The sequence below is a fragment of the Phalacrocorax aristotelis genome, chromosome 8 (genome assembly GCF_949628215.1).
Source record: "Phalacrocorax aristotelis chromosome 8, bGulAri2.1, whole genome shotgun sequence".
Lineage (NCBI taxonomy): Eukaryota > Metazoa > Chordata > Aves > Suliformes > Phalacrocoracidae > Phalacrocorax > Phalacrocorax aristotelis.
The window spans coordinates 25,968,825-25,993,305 of NC_134283.1; the positions used below are offsets into that span (position 1 = coordinate 25,968,825).

General features: G+C 36.2%; 1 protein-coding gene across 2 annotated transcripts in view; it reads right to left on the reverse strand.

Moving 5' to 3' along the window:
- The window catches only part of GABRB2 (gamma-aminobutyric acid type A receptor subunit beta2), a 170,906-nt gene that overhangs the window by 90,797 nt on the left and 55,628 nt on the right, over positions 1-24,481 (reverse strand). For both annotated transcript variants that reach the window (XM_075102105.1, XM_075102104.1), the window contains exon 5: positions 20,377-20,597. In XM_075102105.1, the coding sequence (XP_074958206.1) occupies positions 20,377-20,597 (221 nt within the window). The remainder of the gene's footprint in view (positions 1-20,376; positions 20,598-24,481) is intronic.

A 24,481-nucleotide genomic window follows, 5' to 3' on the forward strand; every position in this document is an offset into this window, starting at 1 on the left:
ACCGGTCCTGGAACCATTCCCTGTATGCAGAGATGTTTTTCAAGTGATGATTTTGCTGTAGGAAGTGCATATTTTTTCCTTCTTTTTTTTTTTTTTCTTTTTTTAAACCATCTCTAAAATTACTCCCATGCTTTACTTAAAAGTCTTTTATACATAAACAATAGAACAAGACATGCCAAAACTCCGTAAATTAAATTCAGATCATCAGGAAAGAATTTACTTGATTAAACGCACAGGTGCTTTGAGGTGAATGAAAACACTGGCATAAGGCGGCAAGGTGAAAGCATCGCTTGCAGAGCCATCCCACTGCCACTCACAGAAGTGAGTCTGATGGCTGCCATGTCCTCTTTTGCACATTCTTACCCACTCCTGAGCCCAGGCATGGGAGCAATGGCCATCCAGCCACAGTCCTCTGGCAAAATGTGGACGACTTCTCACAAAATCAGCCTGTTTGATAGGCTTTAGAGAAGAGAATTACCAGCAGAAAACCAAATATTTCTTAGGATTCACATTTATAAAGCAGGAACTTCAAAACCAAGGGTTTGAGTTTTTTCCCCTAAGTCCAATCTAGTGTTTATCAGAGGAATCTTCACAGTGAAGAGCACCGTCTTCTTTAAATGTTATTTTTCATGTTATGAATGTCCACATGTCAACATTGTTATCTGATACTAAATGATGGTAAGAGGACATGATGGATTCCATTAACCACCTCCCAAGAACACCTTTTAATTTTCTTAATGTACAAGGATAATAATAGTTTGCACCACCCCCTCCAAGAGGCATAATACTTATGGGAAAGATATTTGAAGAGCTTTTTAAAAATAACAGCTCAACAGAAAAGTCTTAGCAGGGATGTGACCTTCAAATCAGCACTGCCTGCAATATGGGGACAGAAGGAAAGAACGCTGTACAATGAAACAGCCACAATTTTACAGGCAAGCGGTTTTCATGTGAGAAATATGGGAAGGCACATGAAAATTATCTCTGCCATGTCTTGAATGATTAAGATAGTTCTGTATAAGCCAGTCCCAGCATTCTGCTCATTTCACAATGTATATTCCCAAAGAGAAAGGAGAAATATCCATCTGCTTGGTTTTTGTTCTGTTTTGTTGTTGTGGGGTTTCTTTTGTTGTTGTTATTTTTTAATTGTCACAACATTTCAGTATTTCACATACAAACTTACTTTCAGATATTTCAAGCCCTGACCAGACTTAATCACTACTCTCGTGCATTACATATGTTCATTTAACCCCAAGCTAGAGCTAGTGACTCCACAAAATCTCTCTTACAGATGGTAAATCTCATTTCTAACCATAGACCAGAAATTTAGCAAATAATGTCATCAGTTTAATAACTTTCTTGTTAAGGTTAAATAGTTTTCCCCAATGTTCCTCCAAGCTGACAAATGAGAAGAGCAATCATATGAACATCAGTACTGCACTAAGGAAGCAGGCCTTCAGAAGTTAGATGGAGTCTGCCTATACTGTAATCGACATTTCACAGAGATACAGACACCGAGGTGATAACCAGCTTGCTCAAAACTGCTGCACTTTTCAGATTCTTCAGCAGTCAACAATCTGAAATTTATGATGCTGAAAGCATACAAGTATGTTTGTGGTGCAGTGGATTTGTCTCAGCTTTTCATTTACTCAAATAAAGTAGTTTTCTAAGTCCACTAGGTTCAATCACGACTGCAGTGCCTTGACAAGGTCTTAATAAATTCTCTCGTCTTGGAATAGCAGAGACCCTCCTAAATTCAGAATACCAGCACCTTAGACAGCAAACTACATATTATGCAATCTTCTGTGCTAGGTAACAGAAACCACGCACTGTGTGCAAGCCTACATCTCTGCACATAGGAAAACCAAGTTCCTTTCAGGTCCTTTCTACTCCTTTTTAGGTCACTTCTCCATTCACATTTCTGACTGACTGAATCTTAGGAAGCTTGGCACTTGCCAAACACACCCCACAAAGCCACTCCTCCCTCTCTCTCACAGCATCACTGCTCTGTGACCCAAAGGCTCATTACCCCCTCGCCTGCTTCCCCTTGCGAACAGCTTCAGGTACAGACGTATTAATCCCTGCATTGCCACAGACACTATATATTCTTGATAAGGAGACACCAGAGGTAGAACTCTTGTTGACAGGAGAAGAACTGTACTTTCATTTTGCAAAAATAACTTTTAAAGAGTAATCCTGAACTTCCTTTGATTGTACTTGCAACACAAGATATTTCCTAAGCAAATAAAGAGCAAAATAAAGTATGAAGACAAAACACAGCTGCTCTAGTGTTTGGAAATAATGATCAGGAACCCAGGAGTGATACTTAAAAGTAACGAAGCCTTTAAATTATAAATAAATAAAATATACAAAATCAGTGACTTTTGTGAAGAACAAACCCAGAAAATATTCGAACACAGAAATGGCAATACTGTTCCATGAAAGAAGCAATAGTACACAATCTGGTGAGTAGGATGGCCATGACAGACAAATGACATCAAAGAAGAAATGAAATTTTCTTTATTAGTTCTGCCTAAATTATTACTTTTTCCTGGTGCTTCTTGCAAACCATAAGAATGAATAAATGTATGAGTAAGAAAGAAAAGCAAAACAATAAAGAAGCAGTAAAAGTATTTACTGTCCATCTGTGACATGCAAATCACACCTAAATTCTAGTAATTCCAAAAAGTGTTTGCAGTGAAACTTAAATACCTGTAAATCTTGGCTTGAATTTTGGCTAGGTTACAGACTGAAAAGTCTGTGAATCTTTTGAACGCGTAAGCAATGACTTCTAGCTACCCACATAAAAGAAGTACTGCAAGTTTCACATGTTGTCAGTAGGAAGGAAGATGAAAATTCAGTGCTTCTGGCTTTGATTTGCTTGAAGGTTTCAGACAAAGCTTGCCACAGGTGTGCTTAAAAGAAGAAACACACATCTAAATTCTGCCTCCTAGCAACAAGCTATAATCTTAGTATTTGATTTAAAAGGCAGGTGATGAATCACAAATCTTCATAAATAAGGAGATGGCAATACACCCTCTTTGCATGGTGTAAATGTCATGAGAGGAGGAGATGGAAAGCAAACTATCACATAAAACTAAGCCACTACCATCTGCACAATTAATATATGTTCTAAGCAACGAGGGAGTAGGAGGGAAAAGCATCATCACTTATGACTATGTAGTCATTAGCCAAGATCCTAATCTTTGTTAGACAAGCGAATTAAAACTCACCATTTACTGAAGCTGTCACAGTGGCTCCAAAACAATACTCTAAAAATGGTCCCACTGGAGTTGGATGAAAACGATGCATTTTGAAGGAGTAGTTAGTAAGCAGAAGCATGACATCAAGATAAACTGATAATCTAACGTTATTAATCTAAGACAACCCTCCCTCCCCCCTAATTCAAGCCATTTTTACAATAAGGAGCAAAAGAAAATAGAGCACCTCACAAATTTTAGAGGAAAATGACAACTCAGGGGATAAACAAGGCCTGTAACTGCATGAAAAACTGACCACAAAAACACAACTGGCTTTCCAAAAGATTTAGAGGTTGTACAGACTTCACATTAGGAAATTGCTGAACAGAAAGCCTGGATGTGCATGCAGTTATGAGGCAGAACAGTAGAGTTAAACCAAAGCCAGAAGTGGAGAGGATGATGCATTTTCAATGCAAACACAAGGAAGCAGGAGAACTTTGAGTCCTAAAAATATATTTGATCAATCCCAAATGGGGGGGACTTCTCACGCTGACAGGCACAGATCTCGATTTACCTATGCAGTTAATTTTTGTTACTGCTCAGTATTGAAAATAATAAAAAAGTAATGCTCAAACGGGGAAGGAGAATGTTTTTGCTAACATTGACCCTCTTTACCAACAAAGACAGGCACTTGTTTATCTAAATGGAAAGTTGTCCCATGTTCCTGGCTACAAAATGGCTTCACTGAAACACTTTTAGTAGTTAAATCCTCTGATGAAGAGCTGTTCTCTTAACAGATATCACAATTTCAGAATGCAAGACAAAGATCTTTTGTCACACTAGACCTGAACTACCAATGCCTTTTAAAAAGCACTTGAACATCATATTTTCCAGGGCTGGTAGGAACTGCTGAACACCAAATAATTGCAAGGAATAAAACTTTTCACTTGCTCATCCTTGTCAAAACTAATGAACACAAGTTAACCCTCATTTTCTGCTCATTTCTCTCAGCTCAAATGGAATTTAAAAAGTCTGAAAGTATGAGGACACCTTATTTCTATCAATACTTCTGCTTTTATGCCATGGGCACAAAATTAAGTTTGCCACCTTCCCACTCCATTTTGCAGGGGTGGAAAATTTGGGGCTAAAGTAGGGATATTCTGAGATATTTTCTCAGGTCCAGAAAACTCTCTTGGTTTATCAGCTTGGCCATCAGTAACATAGACAGCAGAAGACAAATGCAATATACAGATCCATTACTTAACAAAGAGAAACTAAAAGCTGTTTTTGCTACTTACTGCACTGACAAATGCAACTTCATAAAAAAAGAAATCTAAGTGAGGAAAAATGGCTTTATCAATGTTTTTTTTTCTCCTTCATCAGGTTAAGTCATAATTTTCTTTCCCTTCTTGAAGCTATGTAGTTCAGGCATTGCATCTATTAGCCATGTATTTCCTAATTGCCTTATATTGATCTAATATCTGTACCTTCCTCTGAACAATTTCTAATAAGATTCTCTAATAGCTATAATGAATAGCAAATGCAACACTTAATATTTACTTTCATTCTTGACACGAAACCAGTACTACTCTCCATGCTGTTTTTCTTGTATTTGATTTTGTGGGGTAGTTTTCCCACTGCTAACAAACTCAGTGCCTTTATTCGGTTTTACCATTATTTCCATGACCAGGACACAGCATATTTTCCTATCAATCCCACAGATCACAGATATAGGTTATATTGAAATTAAAGCTTTATTAAAATAAAATTAAAAGATGAAGCTTGGAGAAAATTAAATGATGTGAAGCAGACAAGATGTGACCAGATAAAGACAGATGGAATGGGAGTCTATCTCCTTCAATACATGAAAAATACCTCCAGTATTTTATAATTAATTTATTAATTATATTTTTATTATATATAATTTTATATACATAATATATAATATAAAATATAAAAATATAAATATAAAATAATATAATAAACAAATTTATTAATTATATATTTTATTAATTTTTAAAATAAAAATAATAACACAGGGAAAAAATACCATAACACCACAGTATCAGATTCTGAGACATCCCTACACAAGTTTTTAGATGTTTTTGGAAATAATTAATGTCAAATGTTCAATATAATGAGAGAAAGAGTGCCATGATATGTAAATGCGTTATAAGCTTTGGGTCTGTACAGTTAAATCGAGGAAGGAGCAGAAAAGAGATGATAACAGGAAGCCCGACTTAAACAGCAAACTGCAGTTGCTGTTGATTTACACGAATGGGACCCAACATGCAGCATCAATGGGTACCTACAGAACCACCTCTGCAGGGGAAATGCTTCTTCCTAATCATTGTGTACAACAGCCTTTATGCTCTCAGTCAATGGGATTTTAATCTCTTCTGGAACTGTAACTTGTACCCGCACCTCCTCAGATTTTGGGGTTCTTTTTTTGTTTGGTTTGGCTTTTTTGTTTGTTTATAGGCTAACTAAATTTTTTTAAAACATCATAACTCTGAATCCTGTAGGATAGGTATCTGGAAAAGACTTCAGGGCCCCTCAGAACCAGGTTAAGTTTTATGTATTTGTATTGTTAATGTCGTATAAAACTGCAAACTAAGATCACCTTCCTGGACACCAGCATCCAATATTTTATCAGTATCTTTCAGTCTTAATGACATACAAATAATTTCCCTGAAATTATACTGTGTTTTCTCTATAAAATAAAAACATCTTGCATCAGGAGCTGAATGCAGGCGGCTATGAAAAGTAATAATCTTGACTATATTCTTGGTATGCCTTTCTTCAAAAGGAAATAAACTACTCAGGTTGGGGATTGGGGGGGTTGTTGTTTGTTTAACACACAGCAATGCCCTCACACAATTCTTTTTCAGATAAACATTTCAGCTCTCAGATGTATTTTCTTAAAGGCGTACCAAAGTTATGTGAAAATGACTAATGGCATATCTTTCTTATGGCTACTTTATCACCTCTTTAAAAATCCAACAGCAACAAAAGTCATCTGTCATACACAACATTTCTCTGGCAACACTAACACTATGAAACAATATTCAAAGGCATTTAAGGAGAACCGTAACATGGTATTTGTACATTAGAATTACATGTGCTTTGGAGACCTTCCTGTTGTAGAAACATCCCACAGACTAATGTTTAAAGATGCACAGTGCTTTAATCTCAGTTGTTAGCTGAGAATAAAATGTAGACTGAGATGCAATTATGAAATAAGCTTCTAATGTCTATAATTAAAAATAAAAGGAGAGAGAAGGAGATGAATATTCAGTACGTGCCTCCTTGCCTTTGTCCTGTTTCCCTTTTTGTGCACTGATTGTCATCTCTGCTTTTTACATACTGAACCAAATGGAGCAAATACGAGCCATCTTCTAGAGAGAGAATAAGATGAAAACACAGGTGATAATATCTCACTGAAAGGATAAAGTTCATCAGCAAGGTCTAAAAATAATTTACCTCCTCGGCTGACCACATACAAACGTTCTGTAGCCATCCAAGCTCAGGGGATTTCTGAGCTCTTTCAAAGTGGTTTTCATTGCCTGAAATTTGTAATATTTTGGTAAAAATACCTATGAAGTAGATTGTGAGAAGCCTTATGATCCTGGTAAGTTAATGTTTTGTTGCCCTCCCATGTAAGCAGAAGCATTCAGAATTTTGTTGGGAGTGTTTCTTCCCATGCAGCATCAGCTATACCGCTTTGTTAAGGTAGATGGCTATTATTCTAAAATACACATCTTGTATTTAGATTATTAAAAAAATAAATGAACAAAAATCTACATAAAAACCAATTATTGTTAGCTCATTTTTGCTAGTATTTCCACCAGTAACAATTGCTGTAAAAATTGGCATAACAAAGAAAATCACAAATAGCAAATGAAAAAAAAAAAGGGATGGATTTTGTGGATGGCAATATTGGAATGAAGAACTTTTTCTTCTAGCTCCAACGCTGCTGATATTTACCCAGAGACTCTCAAATGGGGGTAGGTTCAGGGCTGACAGAAATAAAACACTAAAGCAGGTTAGAAAAGTTCTGGTCCACGAGAGGGAAGCTCACAAAATAAATGCTAGAACACTTGGTCGTAACCATACCACAACAGCTCCTGTTAATGAAACAGAGATAAAAAATTGTTTCCCCAACAGCTACTTATCCCTCATTTTTTTTCCATTCTGACACTGAAGAGAATGTGCCATAACATTTGTCAGTATACGCTGAATAAATTTTCCGTAAACACTTTAAATAGGCAAAGCATTGGCATGCAACACCTTCTGCAGTAAAACTAACTTAGTCTTGCAGTGGTTGTTAATGTCTATCTCTACATTTTTTAATTGGAAAAAAAAATGTTACCTTTATAGTCCCCAGTGGCTTTACAAACGCAACAGGGGTTTTGGAAAAGTAGGAGATATTTTTTGCATAGAAAGTTCATATGTTTTTATATGCCTTTCAGTTTTCAAGATAAATTGTTGGAACAAGTACTTTTTAAATGTCAGAGTTTAAAAATACAGTCCCAAGAGAGAGACCCTTATCTGTAAATGAAAACATACAAGCTGTAACTATTTTCAGACCATTTGTGAATTGACATTCACTGTCAGTAACAGTCATCATACAGCAGAAATTATAACCTGTTGAGAGATGTCATGTCTACTTGGTAGTCTGCTTTTACTGTAACTTTTTTTAAAAAAGAGTGTTCTCAAGAATGACGTATTGTACCACATAAAGATGGAGAAAACGTAATGATTTCTTAGTTCAGAAGCTGAGGAGGATAATGCACTCTGGCAACCCCTCCCCACAGAATGCTGCATGTGGATTTACAGTTCATATGTGAGGATAATTTAGGGACCTGAACATTTGTTCTTTTCTGGCAGTTGCCCAGAAATGAGAATGCCCACAGACTACGCGCCATGGGACCTATACGGTATTGATTACTGACCCCTGAAACCCCTTCTGCTACAGAGAAAGCAGTTTCTGAGGGACCAGTCTCCAGGTCACTTCACTGAGGTAATCGCTAAGGCCCTTTTTGTTCTGACACTAGGAACACATCTGCATGTAGTTCTTTCCCTGTGATTTGATCTCGCACTCTCCTTCTGGCCCCGACACATTTTTCCCATCTGCTCATACAGATGGCACATTCAATTGAATTTAAAAGAATTGTTTTCCACAATTTTTCCTGTCCTCTCTCTCCAAATTACATGGTTCTAGACTAGCAAAAGCAGGGAGTGTTCTAGGGATCCCTATTCAGAAAAAGAAAAGCATCAGAAAAGAAAGAGAGTATTGCTTTCTTACACATATGATTTAGAGGAGAAAAAATCCTATTCATGGAATGGCTAATGCAAACGCCTGCATTATAGCCTAAAGATCAGTGATAAGCATGTTTAAAAGGGCATTCCTGCAGATACTTACACATATCCCTGGAGTCTGGAGAACTTATCAGGAGAGACAAACCCCCCAGAATTTCTTCTAACTTACACTAGTTTCTCTCTTTCTAAGCAGGACTGAACATTGTTCCAAGAACAGGTCTCCTCAACTGCTTTGCACATTGAGGGCCAAAAGAAATTTAAATTTTCAGAGGAATGAAGAAATAGAAAATAGCCCAAGGAGATATGGGAAAAATATTAGAAAAATAATACTTGGGTTTTAGGATTTTAGGCAAATCTTACTTCTCAAAAACAATTTTACCATTTTTTATAGCTCAATAACAGAATATGATGAAACAGTGGGTGAACAAACCAGCTATTCTTTTCACAGAAAGCGCATTCAAAAATAAAAGGAAAACTTATTAAAAAAAAAATCACTAAAAGTAGAAGTGGAATCACTAAAACTTTAAGTGGAATGAAAAATAAGCCCAATTACTTGCAGCTTCAGATAAAACATTTGCTAGAGGAAAAAAACAAAATGCTCCTTCCATTTAAGAAGTAGTATTCAACACTGTCTTACAGTAAGGTTCACAAAACTGTAAAAGAAAAACTTCGTCTGTACAATCACAAGAAAAACTAGAAAGTGACTATTTGTCACCCACAGAAACAGAGGAAATAAAAGAAGTATTACTAGTTCTAAACAGTGTCATAGCTTTTATTTTTCTTACACATCTAAGGCCTTAAAATTTCACTCATAAGTCTCTCTGACCCTGCCCCTACTTTTGACACCCATCTCAGATTTTATTAATTTTATACCAAAAATATGTGCAAGTAGAACTTTATAAATACATACATGCACTGTATTTATATGCCAAATATATATGCCATGTATTTAAGCATATGTGTGCATATACACCTTTAATATCCACCTCATTAGCTAAGTCATGACCAGAGAATTCTGAGATTTTACCTATGTCTTCCCAGATGAAAATTTCCATTGTCAGGATCACCAACTACCAGCTAAAATGATATGTTAAAAGACATTACATAAGGGAAATAAGATAGACTGCTGTAATTCTAAATTATGCTAATATTTAAATTTCAATTAAAGATTAAATGTTTGATGACCTCTATTTGTTTTTAGAATATGAAATACCCTTAGAGCAACTTAAACTATTACATGCTTCTATAGCTGATGGAGTTTTTCTTGCTAATACAGAGTAAATGCCACAGTTTATCTGTTAGGCAATAAAACGCAGAATTTTTTTCACTTCATTGCAATGTAATAATCTTGGATAATAGGGCTTTTAATGGAAGAGATTCCTGTGACAAATTTTTTTCCTTATTAAGTTTAATTGAATTAATTATTCACATACTAATGATTTAACAGCCACTCTATATAAAATAAAAGCAAAAGACCCCCTTGAATACTTATCCCATACTTAAGACCTAATAAAGGAACTGAAGTAGAAAGATATCTTTCTTTTCTTTCAGATAGAGGAAGTATTTAAAATCCAACTACCCTCCCTCCTGCTGCTGATGGACGTGTTCTGAAATTATACCATTAAAGATGTATTTTGCTGTAGGATTTGGAATCTACAAGTCCTTAATTGAAAAAGAAATTTATGACGGTCAGAGATCTCCTCTCTATTCAAAAAATTGCATCTTTTCTAAAATTGGCTTATTTTGTGAACAGGCTACTACATAGGAAAAATCGAACAATGTGATTCTAAGGAGAACGGAGCGGATTTGTGTCTATAAAACAGCTATCCCAAGGTGCATGTGAAGGCTGGCTTTTCATAATTCTTCCTAATAATGCTTGGCACTTATGTAGTGTTTTATGGGATCAAAGCACTTTACAAACTAACTAATTAATCTCCACAACACCCCTGCGGGAAGGTAGGGCTTAATATTCCAATTTAATAAATGGAATAACTGAGGCAGAGGAGCTGTATGATTTGTTTCATGCTGCAAAGAGAGTCCAGGTCTTCAGTTTATATATCATCAGAAATAACAGTAGCATTATTTCTGTGGTGAATACCTTGGGACCTTCAGAGGAACTATTTGCGTTAGTAACAAAAACAGAATCTGGCCCATACCTTGGGCCAGAGCTGATACACCCTTTAGTTAAAACAACTATTAATTTACTTAAGCAACACACTGGAATTCAAGTTCCTTTCTTTATGCTGGATCTATGTTCACTGTGCAAGACAAGGGCTGGTATCTGACATGTCCTGCCCTAGGATTTCCAAATAACGCACTTGGGGTGGTAATGCTTCCTTGCTATGCAGGTGATGCTTCACACTCAAAATTCTACTCTAATAGTGCAGCATTCTTCATAGGCAATTCAAGAGTTTTTTCAGGTCTTCAACAGTTACAGGACTGCAGTTTGAGACACTGTTTGACTTGAACTTATTTCTGCTTTGAATACCTGCACGCGAGAGTTAAGGGTTCTTATAAACATGTATGTATATACTCTAACAGCCTTGACAATTCGGACACAGAAATCCAATTTGCCTCATTTCTCGTGCAAAACTGAACAACTCCATGTCAGATGGTGAATTAACTTTGGCAAGTGTTGGCAACTGAAAGGTCAGTAATTACACCTATGAGCGTGAGCACTAGCAAAAAACAAAATAAAATCACCCGGTTAACATAATGGAAACACTTGTTCACAGTACTGAGATTCTCACATTCAAACAAGTCTTACTCGAACAAATTACTTTTCTCTTACTCTTTGCAATGCTTATATATGCGTTTATTGTCATATCAAGAAACCTAGTGTTATATGTTTACATGACCTAAACTTATAAGTTTTCTTAATTTTTGTTATCGCTTCTTCTCCTTCTTTTCAACTGGGGCAACAGAAGGCTGCCGTACCATTTGATTTCATTTTTTATTTTAAGACAAGCTTCTGAAACTTCTCATTTGAGAAAACATTTTCAGTCTCAAGTTCTGTGTCATTGCATGACACATTGTCTTTCCACTGGGCCAAAATCACCAGGACAGAGACAGGGAAAGGGCCTGATGTCACAGACGGTTAACATATTTTTCAAATTGGCATTTTAACATTAAATTTTTGGCCCTCAAATTCACATTATGCTTTTACTGGTGATTTGATGTCTCCGGCATGACACTTTCAACACTGTCATGAAGATATGCATGATTATAAACCCGTGCTCCAGCTGATATGCTAGAGTGATAGAACCGCATCTCATTGTAGGACTTTTTATGCCACTACTGGGTACCTCATTATAGTGTTTGTTTCTTTTCTCTCCCCTGAGGCTAGCCAAGACCCCAGTTTGAGTAGGGACGGTTGCACAGCCAAGAAAGGCATCAATGTGATGCAGCCAGAAACACCTGCACCCTGGGCAGTGACCATGATCAGGAACACAGCATCCAAAATAACATCTTCCCCCCAGCCAGAAAAGCAGCCCAGGTCCTTTTCATCCTTTCTGAAATCCTAAAATTGAGAAAGATGAAAATGCTCTATTTTTGAAGAAAGTTTTTGTTTAGCATGAAAGGTCATTAAAAAGTCTTTAAACAACTCTGTCTACCATCTGGAAATATACTTTTGTAGCAAAAAGGAAGGACAGATCTCTCTGTCTCTTTCTTGCAGAGGAAGTTGGGGAATTACAAGGATATTTGAAATCTTATGTGCAGTCCAAAGACGTAATTTTAATTCCAGGTAACACAAATGGTTTCATGGTCCTGAAACTGAAAAAAGGAAATTTACTTCCAAATCATGCTTAGGAGTTCAATAAAAAAATATGCTTTATCGGGGAGGGGGGAAGGAAGGGCCGGGGGGATAAAGAAAAGTAACGAAAAGTAGCAACATAAAGATCAGATGGTTTACTGAAGAATGTCTGGTGTGAACAATTCACCTCTCAAACAGTACATTCTGAAAACTAAAGGCATTTAGAAAGGCAATTGCTTTTTAAACTGTCCATCAGATTTTGTAGACAATAAGCTGTATATGAGAAGTTAAATTCCTGAACGACGCTATTAATACAACAAAAATGCCCAAAGCTATTTTAATACAGCAAAATGTGGGAGAACCTATTTGACTTGCAACTTCCAAACACCTGAAACTGAGCGAGCAGACAGCAGAAGGCACAGCTGAGACAACTCAAAATCCAAGCATCCCAGGACTATGTTCAATTAATATATTGCAATGCTGGTAGCAAGAAATAATGAAAGGGCAAACACTGTCATATGCATAATTCTCTCATTTATGGGAGATTAGTAGGTTATATCTGTCAAATACTTAGGAATTATTGTTAGTTGGGTTGGAAAGTTATAGCCAGCAATGCATTAAATACATTTTGGCAACTGTTGGGCTTTCAAATGGGGCAAGTCTTTAATTTCTGACAAAACTACTCCGTTCTACTTCCTTTTGATTTTCTTTTGACTAAAAAGAATGGAAATGTCACCACCTCATGGGATGCAGCCCCTGTCAGAAGTTCTGTGAATATTCTATTTTTCAGCAAAAAAAACCACCCACAAACTTCAGTTAAGCATAAAACTGGCCTACTGAAGAGATACCAAAGTATACAGTCCTCTTCATCGTGGATTTATCAGTCCTCAGTGACTAACCCACTGTCACAGAGTTCACTTGTGAGGACTGTTAGGAGAAGCTTATATAAGAGTCAATATTTCTAAAAACAGTCTGTTAATGGTGCAAAACCACATGAAGCACCTTTGTCTTCAGCCACATCTTCAACTGTGTTGAGTCTAGTATTCTAAACTTTACTTCCTCCTTATCCTGACACACAACACCCAAATGCTCTCTTCCAGCAATGAGGAGTCCCAGAAAGACACCCTAAGAAAGTTACAGAAGGAGTAGCAATTCCAAATTGGCAAACAGAAGGGTTTTCCTTGTCACCCTTCTCAAATCTCACATTCCAACCCTGGAAAAGAACCTCAAAATCTTCCAATGCTTCAACAGGCTGCAAAAAACAGAGACGTTATTCTTCACCAGTATTACATAGAATAATCCAAAAGACAGATGAATCATCTGTCTGCATTTTAAAACAGATTTGATGTCAAAAGTCAGGGGAAAATTATATATATATATTTATATTTTTTATATATGTATTTTCATATATGTATATATAAATATAAATTTAAGAAAGAACAGATCTTATCTACCATAGCAGCTATTTCTGCTACATGTATTATATAAACCAAATATTTTAACATACAGAAATCTAGTTAAAGCCATAACTTTTCCTGAGTTCTGGCTGCATATCTTATTCATGCTTTGCTCAGCCTACTGCAAACTCATTGTTATCCTTGATTTGAATCTTGGTCCTCTAAGTTTACTTTTCTATATATGTTGTCAAATCACTAATATCCTATTGCAAGTCATCTTAACTACCAATGGATAGTAATTTTCCTTGTAATGGCTCTTTGTTTAAGATTGTATGTTGCAATTTTCCACCATTTTAGTGATTTAAGTATATCATCTATTGAATGTCCTGGTCTTGGCAGCAAAGAAGAATTTTCCTGCCAGATGGAATATAAAAATAATATGAAATAATTTTTTTAATAGAAAAAAGAAAGTCCAGTCATATTTGTAAATACCGTACAGAAATTGGAATGTGAAAAAAAGCATTTTCCCAAAACATAAATAACTGGCAGCTATCCGTCAGAAAGAAAAATCCTCTAAACCCAAAAGTAACCAGTATGTCATGTTCTCTGTAAAAAATTGGTCACAATTCAGTTATGCCCTTAACTAATGCCTTGTAGCAGTGAACAGGGCAGGCTATGAGGACTTCATAACTACCATATAGATGTCTACATTCATTAGCAGCCTTCTCTTTCTCTCCCCACCCCTTCCAGCGGCAGGATAAGACAGGTGCTTACAAAACTGCCTCCTAATCCTTCCTGAAATTTACCTTCACAACATTAAATCTAATCAGATCTAGCATGCATACCATGTACTGGTTCTGTTAGGAAAAACAGAAAGAACAATGTTATGGGATCACCGCTTGCTATATCCAAAATAGAAATTAAACTACAGGGGCATAAAAGAAAGGGATGGTTACCTTTATACATTACCATTTTGCTAATAAGATGAATTGAATAAATGAATTTTGTTATAGCAATCAAAGTGAATGAAACCGAATTCATAGAAACATATGTACGTATGTGTGTGTGTGTGCAGTTTTACACACATGTTTATATATGGATGTATGGGGAGGCAAAAGTAAAATTTTAAGACTGATATTTAAAGGAATCTCAGTTCAGTAGAACTTATTGCAAAGTAAGAATATGCAACTGCAAATATAAGGTAAAGTGAATTAATGCAGCAATAATAGTGATTTTCAGAACAGTAGTAGTGTACAGGGTGTTTTTTTTAAATGATATATCAGAATTAATACCAAGCAGATGTTTTTAAAGATATGTAGAAATTAATACTAAGCAGGCATTAAACATATCACTTCCGCGGACACTGTAAATCACATCAACTTTGAATTAGTTTTAGATTAAATATATAGTTAAATCTATTCAAAGTCATAAAACTGAAACCGTAACATTAGAATTGTATATTTGATTGCCACATGGCCTGGCAAAGGCAAAAGCAGAATACGGCCAATCACATAATTCTGTTGTGTTACCAGCGTGTGTATTTGCCCCGTCCACCCTGGTGTCTGAAAGATATCTTAGCCAGAAAGCCCCTCTCTAACCTACCCAGCTCAGTCATATAACGGGGAGGATCACAAAAATTTGTCCATGGATCATTAGTAATTAGGACATTAAGAACCTATATTGATATTCAGGTTTGTCTCTTGCCCTTAGCAGACCCCTCTGCAGTCCTCCTTGGAAAAAGGCTACATCCTGAGCAGGACAGGCAGATAGAAATCTTACAAACTGGAAGAGAAAAAGATAAAACTAGAAATAGACATACCTCTTTTCAAAATCATAATAATATGGCCTTTGCAACACATTTTTACTCAAACAGTGTAACATTTTGATATATATACACACACACATTACGAACATATCTGTACACAGATGCAGTCAACACTTCCCTAAAACAATTGTACTTATCCAAATAACTGAGACCAAAGAAAAATTCTTCACCCAAGTCCAATACCTATTGTGCCTCTAAATATTTGTTTTTCTTTTTAGCCTGATTATGTCACAAAAGCTAAAGAAAAATCCTTAACCATAATTTTCTTTTTTTCACTTGAAGAACAAACAGGGTTATGTCTCTTCCATTACTCAGGAGAGAGAGTGTGTGTGAATTTACATAAGAGGAGGAGAGCTATATGGTGACCTATCTACTGTATCCACTCTTAAGTGCATCTTTCTAACTACAGCAAAGAATCTTAAAGACCATCCCCCATAGGTTTTAGTATAGCTTAAGCTACTATGGCGAAAAGAAAGATTTTTATTATTGAACTGGCATCGCTAGGTCCTAATTGCCATGCAAGTAAGAATAATAATTGTTTTATTTCTAATAACAGATGATAGATTTAATCTGACAGTCCTCCCAGGACTAGAGGCTATTTAGTCATTCTTGCACTAGAAAACAAACTGCACTTTATGAGTGTCCTATGTTCAAAAGCTGGACATTTTCGTGCCACGTCTTCATCTATTAGTTTTCTGTTCACGCAGCACAGCCTCTATAGCAGAACACACTGCCTCTCCAGGAAACAAGAGGCGTCCTTCCCCTCTTTGCTGTTCAAGTACATAGCTGCAGCAGGACCCATGACAACTGTAACCCCTAATCTCTCATGGTGCGTAGGGGGAGCACAGGGTGACAGTCATCTTGCTACTGCCTTCAGCGTACAATTAATTTCAGCACCATAAGGGAAGAGAGGCAAAATTCACATCCCTCATTCATCTGGTACCAGCTCACACAACAAAGAGAACTTGAAATGTACCAAGCAAAGTCTTAAAGGGGATGTAAGAATTGATATTCACAAGTATGAGATTGCTAGGTATACTGCAATACTCGAAAATTATTTCCTGATCCGAAATTCTTGACCTAGAAAAAAATTCTTTTAACACCTTTACTTTGGGCTGTGTGCAAGTTCTGCGATAGAAACAACATAGGGGATTATTCTAAAACCATTTTGGATACCATATTGTGACTGCAACTCTTGAAAAACATAATTCTGGGAAGTAAAGGATCAGAGCTTTAATAATGTTTCATCTTTTTTACTTAAAGCATTAAACAGCTTTAAGTAAAAAAATATACAAGATTTCTCTTTATCACATCATAAAAGATATTAGACCTGATTTGCTATATACACTCAATGAAAAGTAGGAACGGTTTCACCCAAGACCATGAAGCAGTACCAACATCAATTCAGCTAAAAAAAGACAGCTAAGTTAATTCTTGTAGTGGTCCAGAATATTTTATGCAAAGCATTTTCAGACAAAGTTATCTTATCTAAGTATATTAAAAAATTACAGTTTTAAAAATTGTGAAAATCAGAATTCTTAAAAAGAAAGAAGCAAACCTAGGCTTTTAGTTGTCTTTTTCTTTTTTTTCTTTTTTTCTTTTTTTTAAAGAAAAAAAGTCATCAATACCTTCTTTCTTTTGGCAAACAAACAAAAACCCCAAAACCTTAGAAAAAGTATTTTTCATGAATGGTTCTAAAGTTTCTAAAGAAAATCTTCCTTCTGTAGAACAAATTTTTGTGAGCTCCACTTACTGTTTACCAACATTTTCCATTTTCAAAATTAGAAATTCTTACAGATTGTTAAAGCAGTCAGAATAAAAGTGACTTGTCACAAGTAGCAATAAAAAGTCAGAATTATTGAAAACATTAAATGTGATATTTCATAATTTAGTCTGAAAAATAGTAATATGATGATTTCAGAGTCTTAAATTGAAAACTATACCAAAACCTTTGTTATGCTCTTATTGTGCTCTCTCCATTAATGCAAACATGTTATAAGTAGTTGTTATAAATTCCACTTTACTGTAAATAAAAAGTTTCACCATTTTAAAGAACTAAGTATCTGTTGGTTCACTGAACAATAACAGAAACTCCAGACTTGCTCCCAGCCTTAGTGCCAAAGCCTGAACTGCTCTCATGCAGAAAACACAACTGGACAAAATACAAATTGGCAAATACAATAACCTGCCCAAAAGAGCAGAATTTGTAAATCAAAATTAATTTAATTTAGTTATATATGACAAAATGTTTTTCTACAGTTCATAAAGGAATATCTGGTCTGTGTTACAGATACAACAATGAAATAGTTTCTGTTTCTGCAAAAAAAATAAATATTATTGTATATTTTAACAAAGTTCTTTACCTGGTCTCAGTTTTCATAAAAATTGCCATGCTGCTGCTCCTAAATTCAGTTACATACTTTCCTACTGCGGTCATAGTTCAAGGTGGCATACTTCTGCTGTGTACCAGATGTAAGGAGTTAGTTCTGTTTCTTTCAGTAGCTATCACAGCCTTTTATATTTCTTCCTTTACTTTTTAAGTAGAAAAATAATTTGTCAGCTGTAAGAGGCAGTGCTATTCCTTAAACATAGGGGAAGGTCAGGACCCAGGAAAAGCCCAGGTCTTTTCCACCAAGTGGAAGTTGTTCTACCTTCTACAATGAAGGATGAAATCAGCATCTAGCACATTAGAAGAGTGCCTCAAAACCATGAAATACCTGATAAGTGAACATTTTCACACTTTCACCCCACTTTTCTGGAGGTGTACCGCCATCTGGCACAGACTGTAGGAGTCCAGGGATCATCCAGACAGGAGGCATCTGAAGCCTGACTCCGGCCTAGTGGTGAGAGCACTGATCTAGTCTCTCAGTCTCAAAGAGAATAGTTTCTACCTGAGAGCTTGTGGTGTTTTAACCCCAGCCAGTAACTAAGCCCCACTCAGCTGCTCGCTCTCTCCTCCCTGGTGGGATAGGGGAGAGATAATCAGAGGGCTAAAAATAAGAAAATCATGGGCTAAGACGAGAACAGTTAATTAATAATAATAATTAACAATAATTAATAATAATAAGTAGTAGTAGTAATGAAAAGGAAAACAACAAAAAGAGAGGAAGGAACAAAACCCAGGAAAAACAAGTGATGCATCTGCTCACAACCCACAGCCAACACCCCACCAGTCCCTGAGCAGCAATTGCTGCCCCCGGCCAACTACCCCCAGCTCTAGATGCTGAGGTCCATCATATGGTGTGGGACACCCCTTGGGTCAGCTGGGGTCAGCTGTCCCGGCTGTGTCCCCTCCCAGCTCCCTGTGCACCTCCACGCTGGCAGAGTGCGGGAAGCTGAAGAGTCCTTGACTTAGTATAAGCACTGCTCAACAACAACTAAACCATCAGTCTGTTATCACATTATGCTCGTGCTAAGTCCAAAGCACGGGACTCGCCCAGCTACTAGGAGGAAAATTAACTCTGTCCCAGCCAAAACCAGGACAGAGCTAGAAGCCGCTTATCCTGGGAAAGGCACTTCCTGGCACAAGCGACTGGCTACACTTTATCACCCTGGAAATTTTCATGTCTGGGTGTGAAAATGTAAGCCATATGCCAAAAAGTGTTAAGCCTGAAATCCTAGGACAGCTTAGGGCTTAGTTTTGGATGTTTGAGTTCCAATTTAGGTAGCCATGTTCTAAACAAAAGCCTCTAAAGAGAAACATATTAATATATATCAAGATCAGTTATATTTGCTCAGCTGCCTCATTAGTCCAAGTAGTTCATGGTAAGGATTTCCAGACACACCTGCATGCTAACAGTGCAATAACAAAACTAAAGGCATCCAGATCAGTGACTTGTAATAGATGATCTTAATTAGAGGTGAACCTCGTGGTCCATGTTTGTTCAAGTAACAGAACTAAATATATTAAGACTGTGCCATTTTCCTTTACAAGCTGGGTAGAAAATATCCAAGTTAAAAGTGCATGCTTCTTGATCTGATAGTTATAGGGAGACAATGGAAAATATCTCACTGAAAATGAAATACACTAACAAAAGTTTTAAGAATTAGCTTCCCGAAAATTATTACATTCATATAGAGAATAATATATATTATTAATATAAAAACATGAGACATTCTGGATTCAAGTTCTGCAGCGTTTTCTTTTTTTAACCCTGTCAATGCTTTCTATTTTGTTACCTACTCACATCATATTAAGTCAGTCGTCTTTTGCAGGAATATATTTAAATCACTTCGTTAGTAATTATTTTTTCTGTAATCACTGCTAAACAGACATTTTCCCCCTAGTGTTCAGAACTTTAAGAGTGAAGTTGTTCTGTTGATTTGTCCAGTTACCACTCTCCGTGCAGTCATACACAGCATCAGGCTGAAAAACATTTCAAGTCATACGCCATCTACTGAGAATCAGAAAACTGATTCATCTGGGTAGCATACAAACCAGTCTAAGGGTCAACCAAAAATATTTATAAAACATATAATTTACTTAAATTATCAATTCAGCTGTCATACCTTTTTCCCCTTTTTTTTTTCTCTAATCCTTTTTATGTATTTCTTATTTCAACTCCTTTGAGGAAATGTTCTAAAACTGACTTTTAATCCAAATGAATATTTAAAAAAACATTTAGTCTTATCTGTTCTTAATACAAGTGTCTGAACTAAATGGCAGTTCATCTCCAAAATTTATATTTTAAAAGAAAGTATTCTAAGAATGGATAAAGATTTAAGTTAAAATTGTTTCCTGCAATATCGTCAGTTCTACAGAATACAGCAATAAAAAGAACAGCATTAAAAAAGGCAAAGTATGGGTTTTAATTTGAAGCCATGATTAAAAGACTAAAACCAAAAGAGACAGAAGAGTTAGAAATGGTTCCAACTGACCTGAGTCCATAAAGGACTGTCCCATCTGGATGCAAACGGATCATTCTGTTCTTCACAGTGACACCATGTACAAATGACTTCTTGTCATTCAGAAAATAGGTATCGGGAACCCACAGCTGATCAGCTACTCTGTTGTCCAGAGTAAGGTTTAGAGGTATTACATTATACGACAGCCTCTTATCCCTCCATGCTTGCTGAAAGTACATTGTCAAGGTATAGTCCTGTGATTATAAGAACAAACAAAAAAAAGTTTGCATTGAAAAAGGCAGCATACATATGCAACAAAAAAAAGAAAAAGAAAATACATATTTATTCATTGTGACTGTTCTTAAAGGTAAACATTTCAGTTCAGAATTTCCATAAGTAGATTTATTTATTTTTACAGTACTGAACATCTTGTGTATACTTAATAACAGAAATGAGAATACAGAAGAGATGGCGTATTTACATCTTATGAATGAGCTGGGAGTTTCCATTTCAATATTTATAAACAAAGTGGAAAAAATTTGTAGACACTTAACAGTCTGCAATTCCCGTAGCACCTTACAAGCCTGGGAGCTCTAGGAAACAGGAACAATCACAGATCTGAATTTCCATCTCATGGTCTCCACTGTTTTCAGTAGAGGTCTGGATCAGGCCTTGCATCTCTCAGGCTGTAGCTATCACCCAAACTCTTCTCTAAATTAAATCTCTTCAAAATCTGTTAACTTTCCCCTGGGCACTGAAATCAGTGGGAAGTCTCTGAGGTTTCTACGCTACAGAGTCTTAGTCTTCTACTTAATTTTACAGATGAAGTAACTCTGGTTACTTCAATGAAACAATTCAGAGAGTACAATTAAGCATCCAGGTAAATACTTGCAGTAATATGAGACTTGCTTTGTCTTGATGCAGGCCACTGATATACCATACTTTAGAGATGTTTTGATCTTTCGGTGTTTTAGAAAACAAAGTAATTACAAAGATTATATTTTTGTAAGGCTGGTTATACACTGGCAAAATATTTATTAGACATTAGTTTGTACTAAAAAAACTCCATAAATCGTACACAAAGGAGCTGTATATCTGATCACGGATCACTGGGTCAAGGGCTGTAAAACAATACTGCAGGAATAGCAAAAGGAGTAGTATTCTAAAACCAATATTTTGTTTTGCTTGTTCTACAGAAGTTCTCAGACTATTTTGATTTAGAATTCATATTTAACATGGACTTCATTAAATAGTGAGAGCTGTGAGCTTACAGAAGATTGCTTTCAACAGAAAGTCAACAAAAGCTGCTGTGATTATCAGCAAGCCCAGGATTCAGCCATGTTAGAGTATGCAGGCCTGTAGGCATCAGTCTGAGGCACTTGAAAACAAGAAACACCACCTAACTTAGAACAAATAATTAGCATGGTGATTACATCTCTCAGACCAATTTCCAGCACTGCATAACAGAGAAAACCATGCAAGACGTGTACATTTTATTGCAGAAATTGCAATAATATTTCTCAGTAGCTACTTTATATTTTAAAGGAGAGACCACTATTGAAACTATGTTTTATTACAGTTGGCAAAGAAACATTAATCTTCCTGCTGAAGTACTTTAAAAACACCTGCCACAACTGTATTTTACAAGCATTTTCATTAAAAAAAAAGACACATGAACACTATACAGAACTTCTCACAGAATACTGAAGTGACATTTTCTTATTTTGCAGTTTCACAGACTAAACTTAAAGAAAAAAAATTCTACAGAAGTGCCCCTGGAAGAAATCACTGAAATTTACTATCACACACAAAAAAGTTAAAGTTTTATATTTCTAGAAATTATCTTCTTACAGTACAGTCTAAGACTTGGTAAACACTGAATCACACAAAAGGTACATGGAAAATTTGCCTTCCCCGGTGAATAGGAAAACAGATAAACTAACATTCTTCCACTGCTATGCAGTAAGGTGGGATTCATCCTACTGAACTCCAAGCCCTGGGGACATGTCTCTCTCCGCTGACTTTGGAGCACCTAGGGCAGTCAGTCCCAGCCAAGCGCCTCCAGTTAAGTGGCAAATTGAAAAGAAAATCAAAATATAATTTTTTATTACCAATCAACGTCTGAGTATCCAGAAAATTGTTTTTCCTTTTTTTACTAATGAAAACTTTTTATGCCTAAATCAGTTGCTCTAATTATTCACTGTAAAACATGTATGATCCACCCTTAAAAATGTGCATGAGGGAGGGCCTGTGACAGCTAAGGCTGTTCCAGCAGAGTTCTTGAGGCAATGACACAGCACCTAGAAACTAATTGACCATGCCTCTTCTGCACAACAACATGCACTCAGATGAATCAGTAGAAACTGTTTTTCTACAGAGATGTGTATTTCCATGGTGGAAACACTTTTATTTTTTATGCATCTTTCCCCAGAAAAGCCCACATACAGGTGGCTCAAGAGCTTCAAAATGCCTCTTCAGTTTTCACTGAAGCAGGGAGAAATACATGTTCCTGTTGAGAACAGTTTCAGTATTTCTGCCTCGTCAACACAAAACCAGAACGGCACTGCTGTCCCTTCAGTCGTCTTCTGTTTGTGACGGTTAGAGGTTAATCATCTTCACTTGCTCTGCCTCCAGCCCTACGCAGCAGCTGCCAACGGAAGCACACATGCCCAGCCCGTACACAGAACACTGCTCAGCTTTGGTAGGGTGTCACAAACATTAACAAAACTGCACCGTTACAAGCAGGTAAATGCCACATAAGTTGTTCCAATTACTTTATTACCAAATATATTTACCTAGTAACTGTTCTAATCTGATCAGTTTTAATGATCTGAACCCAGTTCCCCTGCCCACCCACCAGGATCAGGATGAGAGTCTGCTTTCAAGTATGTTCCACCTACATCTGAAGAATTTTACTGTTATGCTTCATCACTGTTCTGCAGTATTTGATTCATAACCAGATACCAGAAAATGTTCAGTAATATATTGCCAGGAAGAAAATATATTGGTCTTCATTACACTGACATACCACAACATAAAGGAGATGAGCTGTGGCAATTTCTCCCCTATTATCCTTGGAATGTTGCATTTTATTCCTACTCTAAGGAATAATCTACATGTATTCATATATAGCACATATATATATATATATATAAAAAAACACAGAATATGCTTCCTTCTTTACACCTTAGTAAAAGAGGAAAAGGAGAAAGAAAACTAACCATGCATTGTTCAGTGCGTAAAAATCAATTACATAGAACTGTAAATTTGGAGCACTGGAATAGCTGAAAGAAAAGCCAAATCACCAGGCTGGAGTTCAGAATCAAACACACTGTGTTCCAGAAACAGAGCTGGCATGCCAACTAAAAATTATTTGTCATCTGTTGGTCCTAGTTTTCAGATGTGACTGGAATTTCTAATGGTCAAAACAAGATATCTTAAATAATTTTTTTATAAAACCCTGATAATCTTGCAAATTTAGATTTTTTTTTAAAAATATTATTAAAAGTAAGTGTGTTCCAAGCTACATATTTCAAAGTATAAGTTATTACTTGGAAAAAAGAATAAAAAGGAAAACCTGTCACGTAAACTGCAATTCATTCCTTAGAAAGGAGGGAGGAATCTGTTTTCAAAATCCCAAATGAAACAGTAATTCAAAAAGAAGGTCTGCAGGTACAAAATGTCCCTGAAGTATCCCAAGGCACTTTATACTTTGAGATTAAGAACTTTCTTGTCTAGCAGAAATACAACAAGAAAAAAGTCTGTTAAATTCACTTTAAATATGGGAATTTGCCTCTGTTCTAAGGATAAACATCAAAACAGACATCCAGATATCTTGCCTCTTTAGGAAGACAGGCACACAAAAGAAGTAGAGGCATAGAAGTGGCTAGTAAAGGGTGATTTTAATTTTTTAAGGCCTTAGCATCCTATTGAATTCACAGGATGGGATTGTTAGAAGCTTAGTGTAAGTATGAAGATGAAACAGGAATGAATTCATTTAAAAAGCCTAGAACAAGGCAGTAATTACAATGAGCTGAAAGAAGTATGAAACCAAACCTCAGGGGGACTATGTCTGTGAATACCATTACACAGACATAAACTACAAAGGTACAGGCTATTTACAAGACAGGCATAGAAA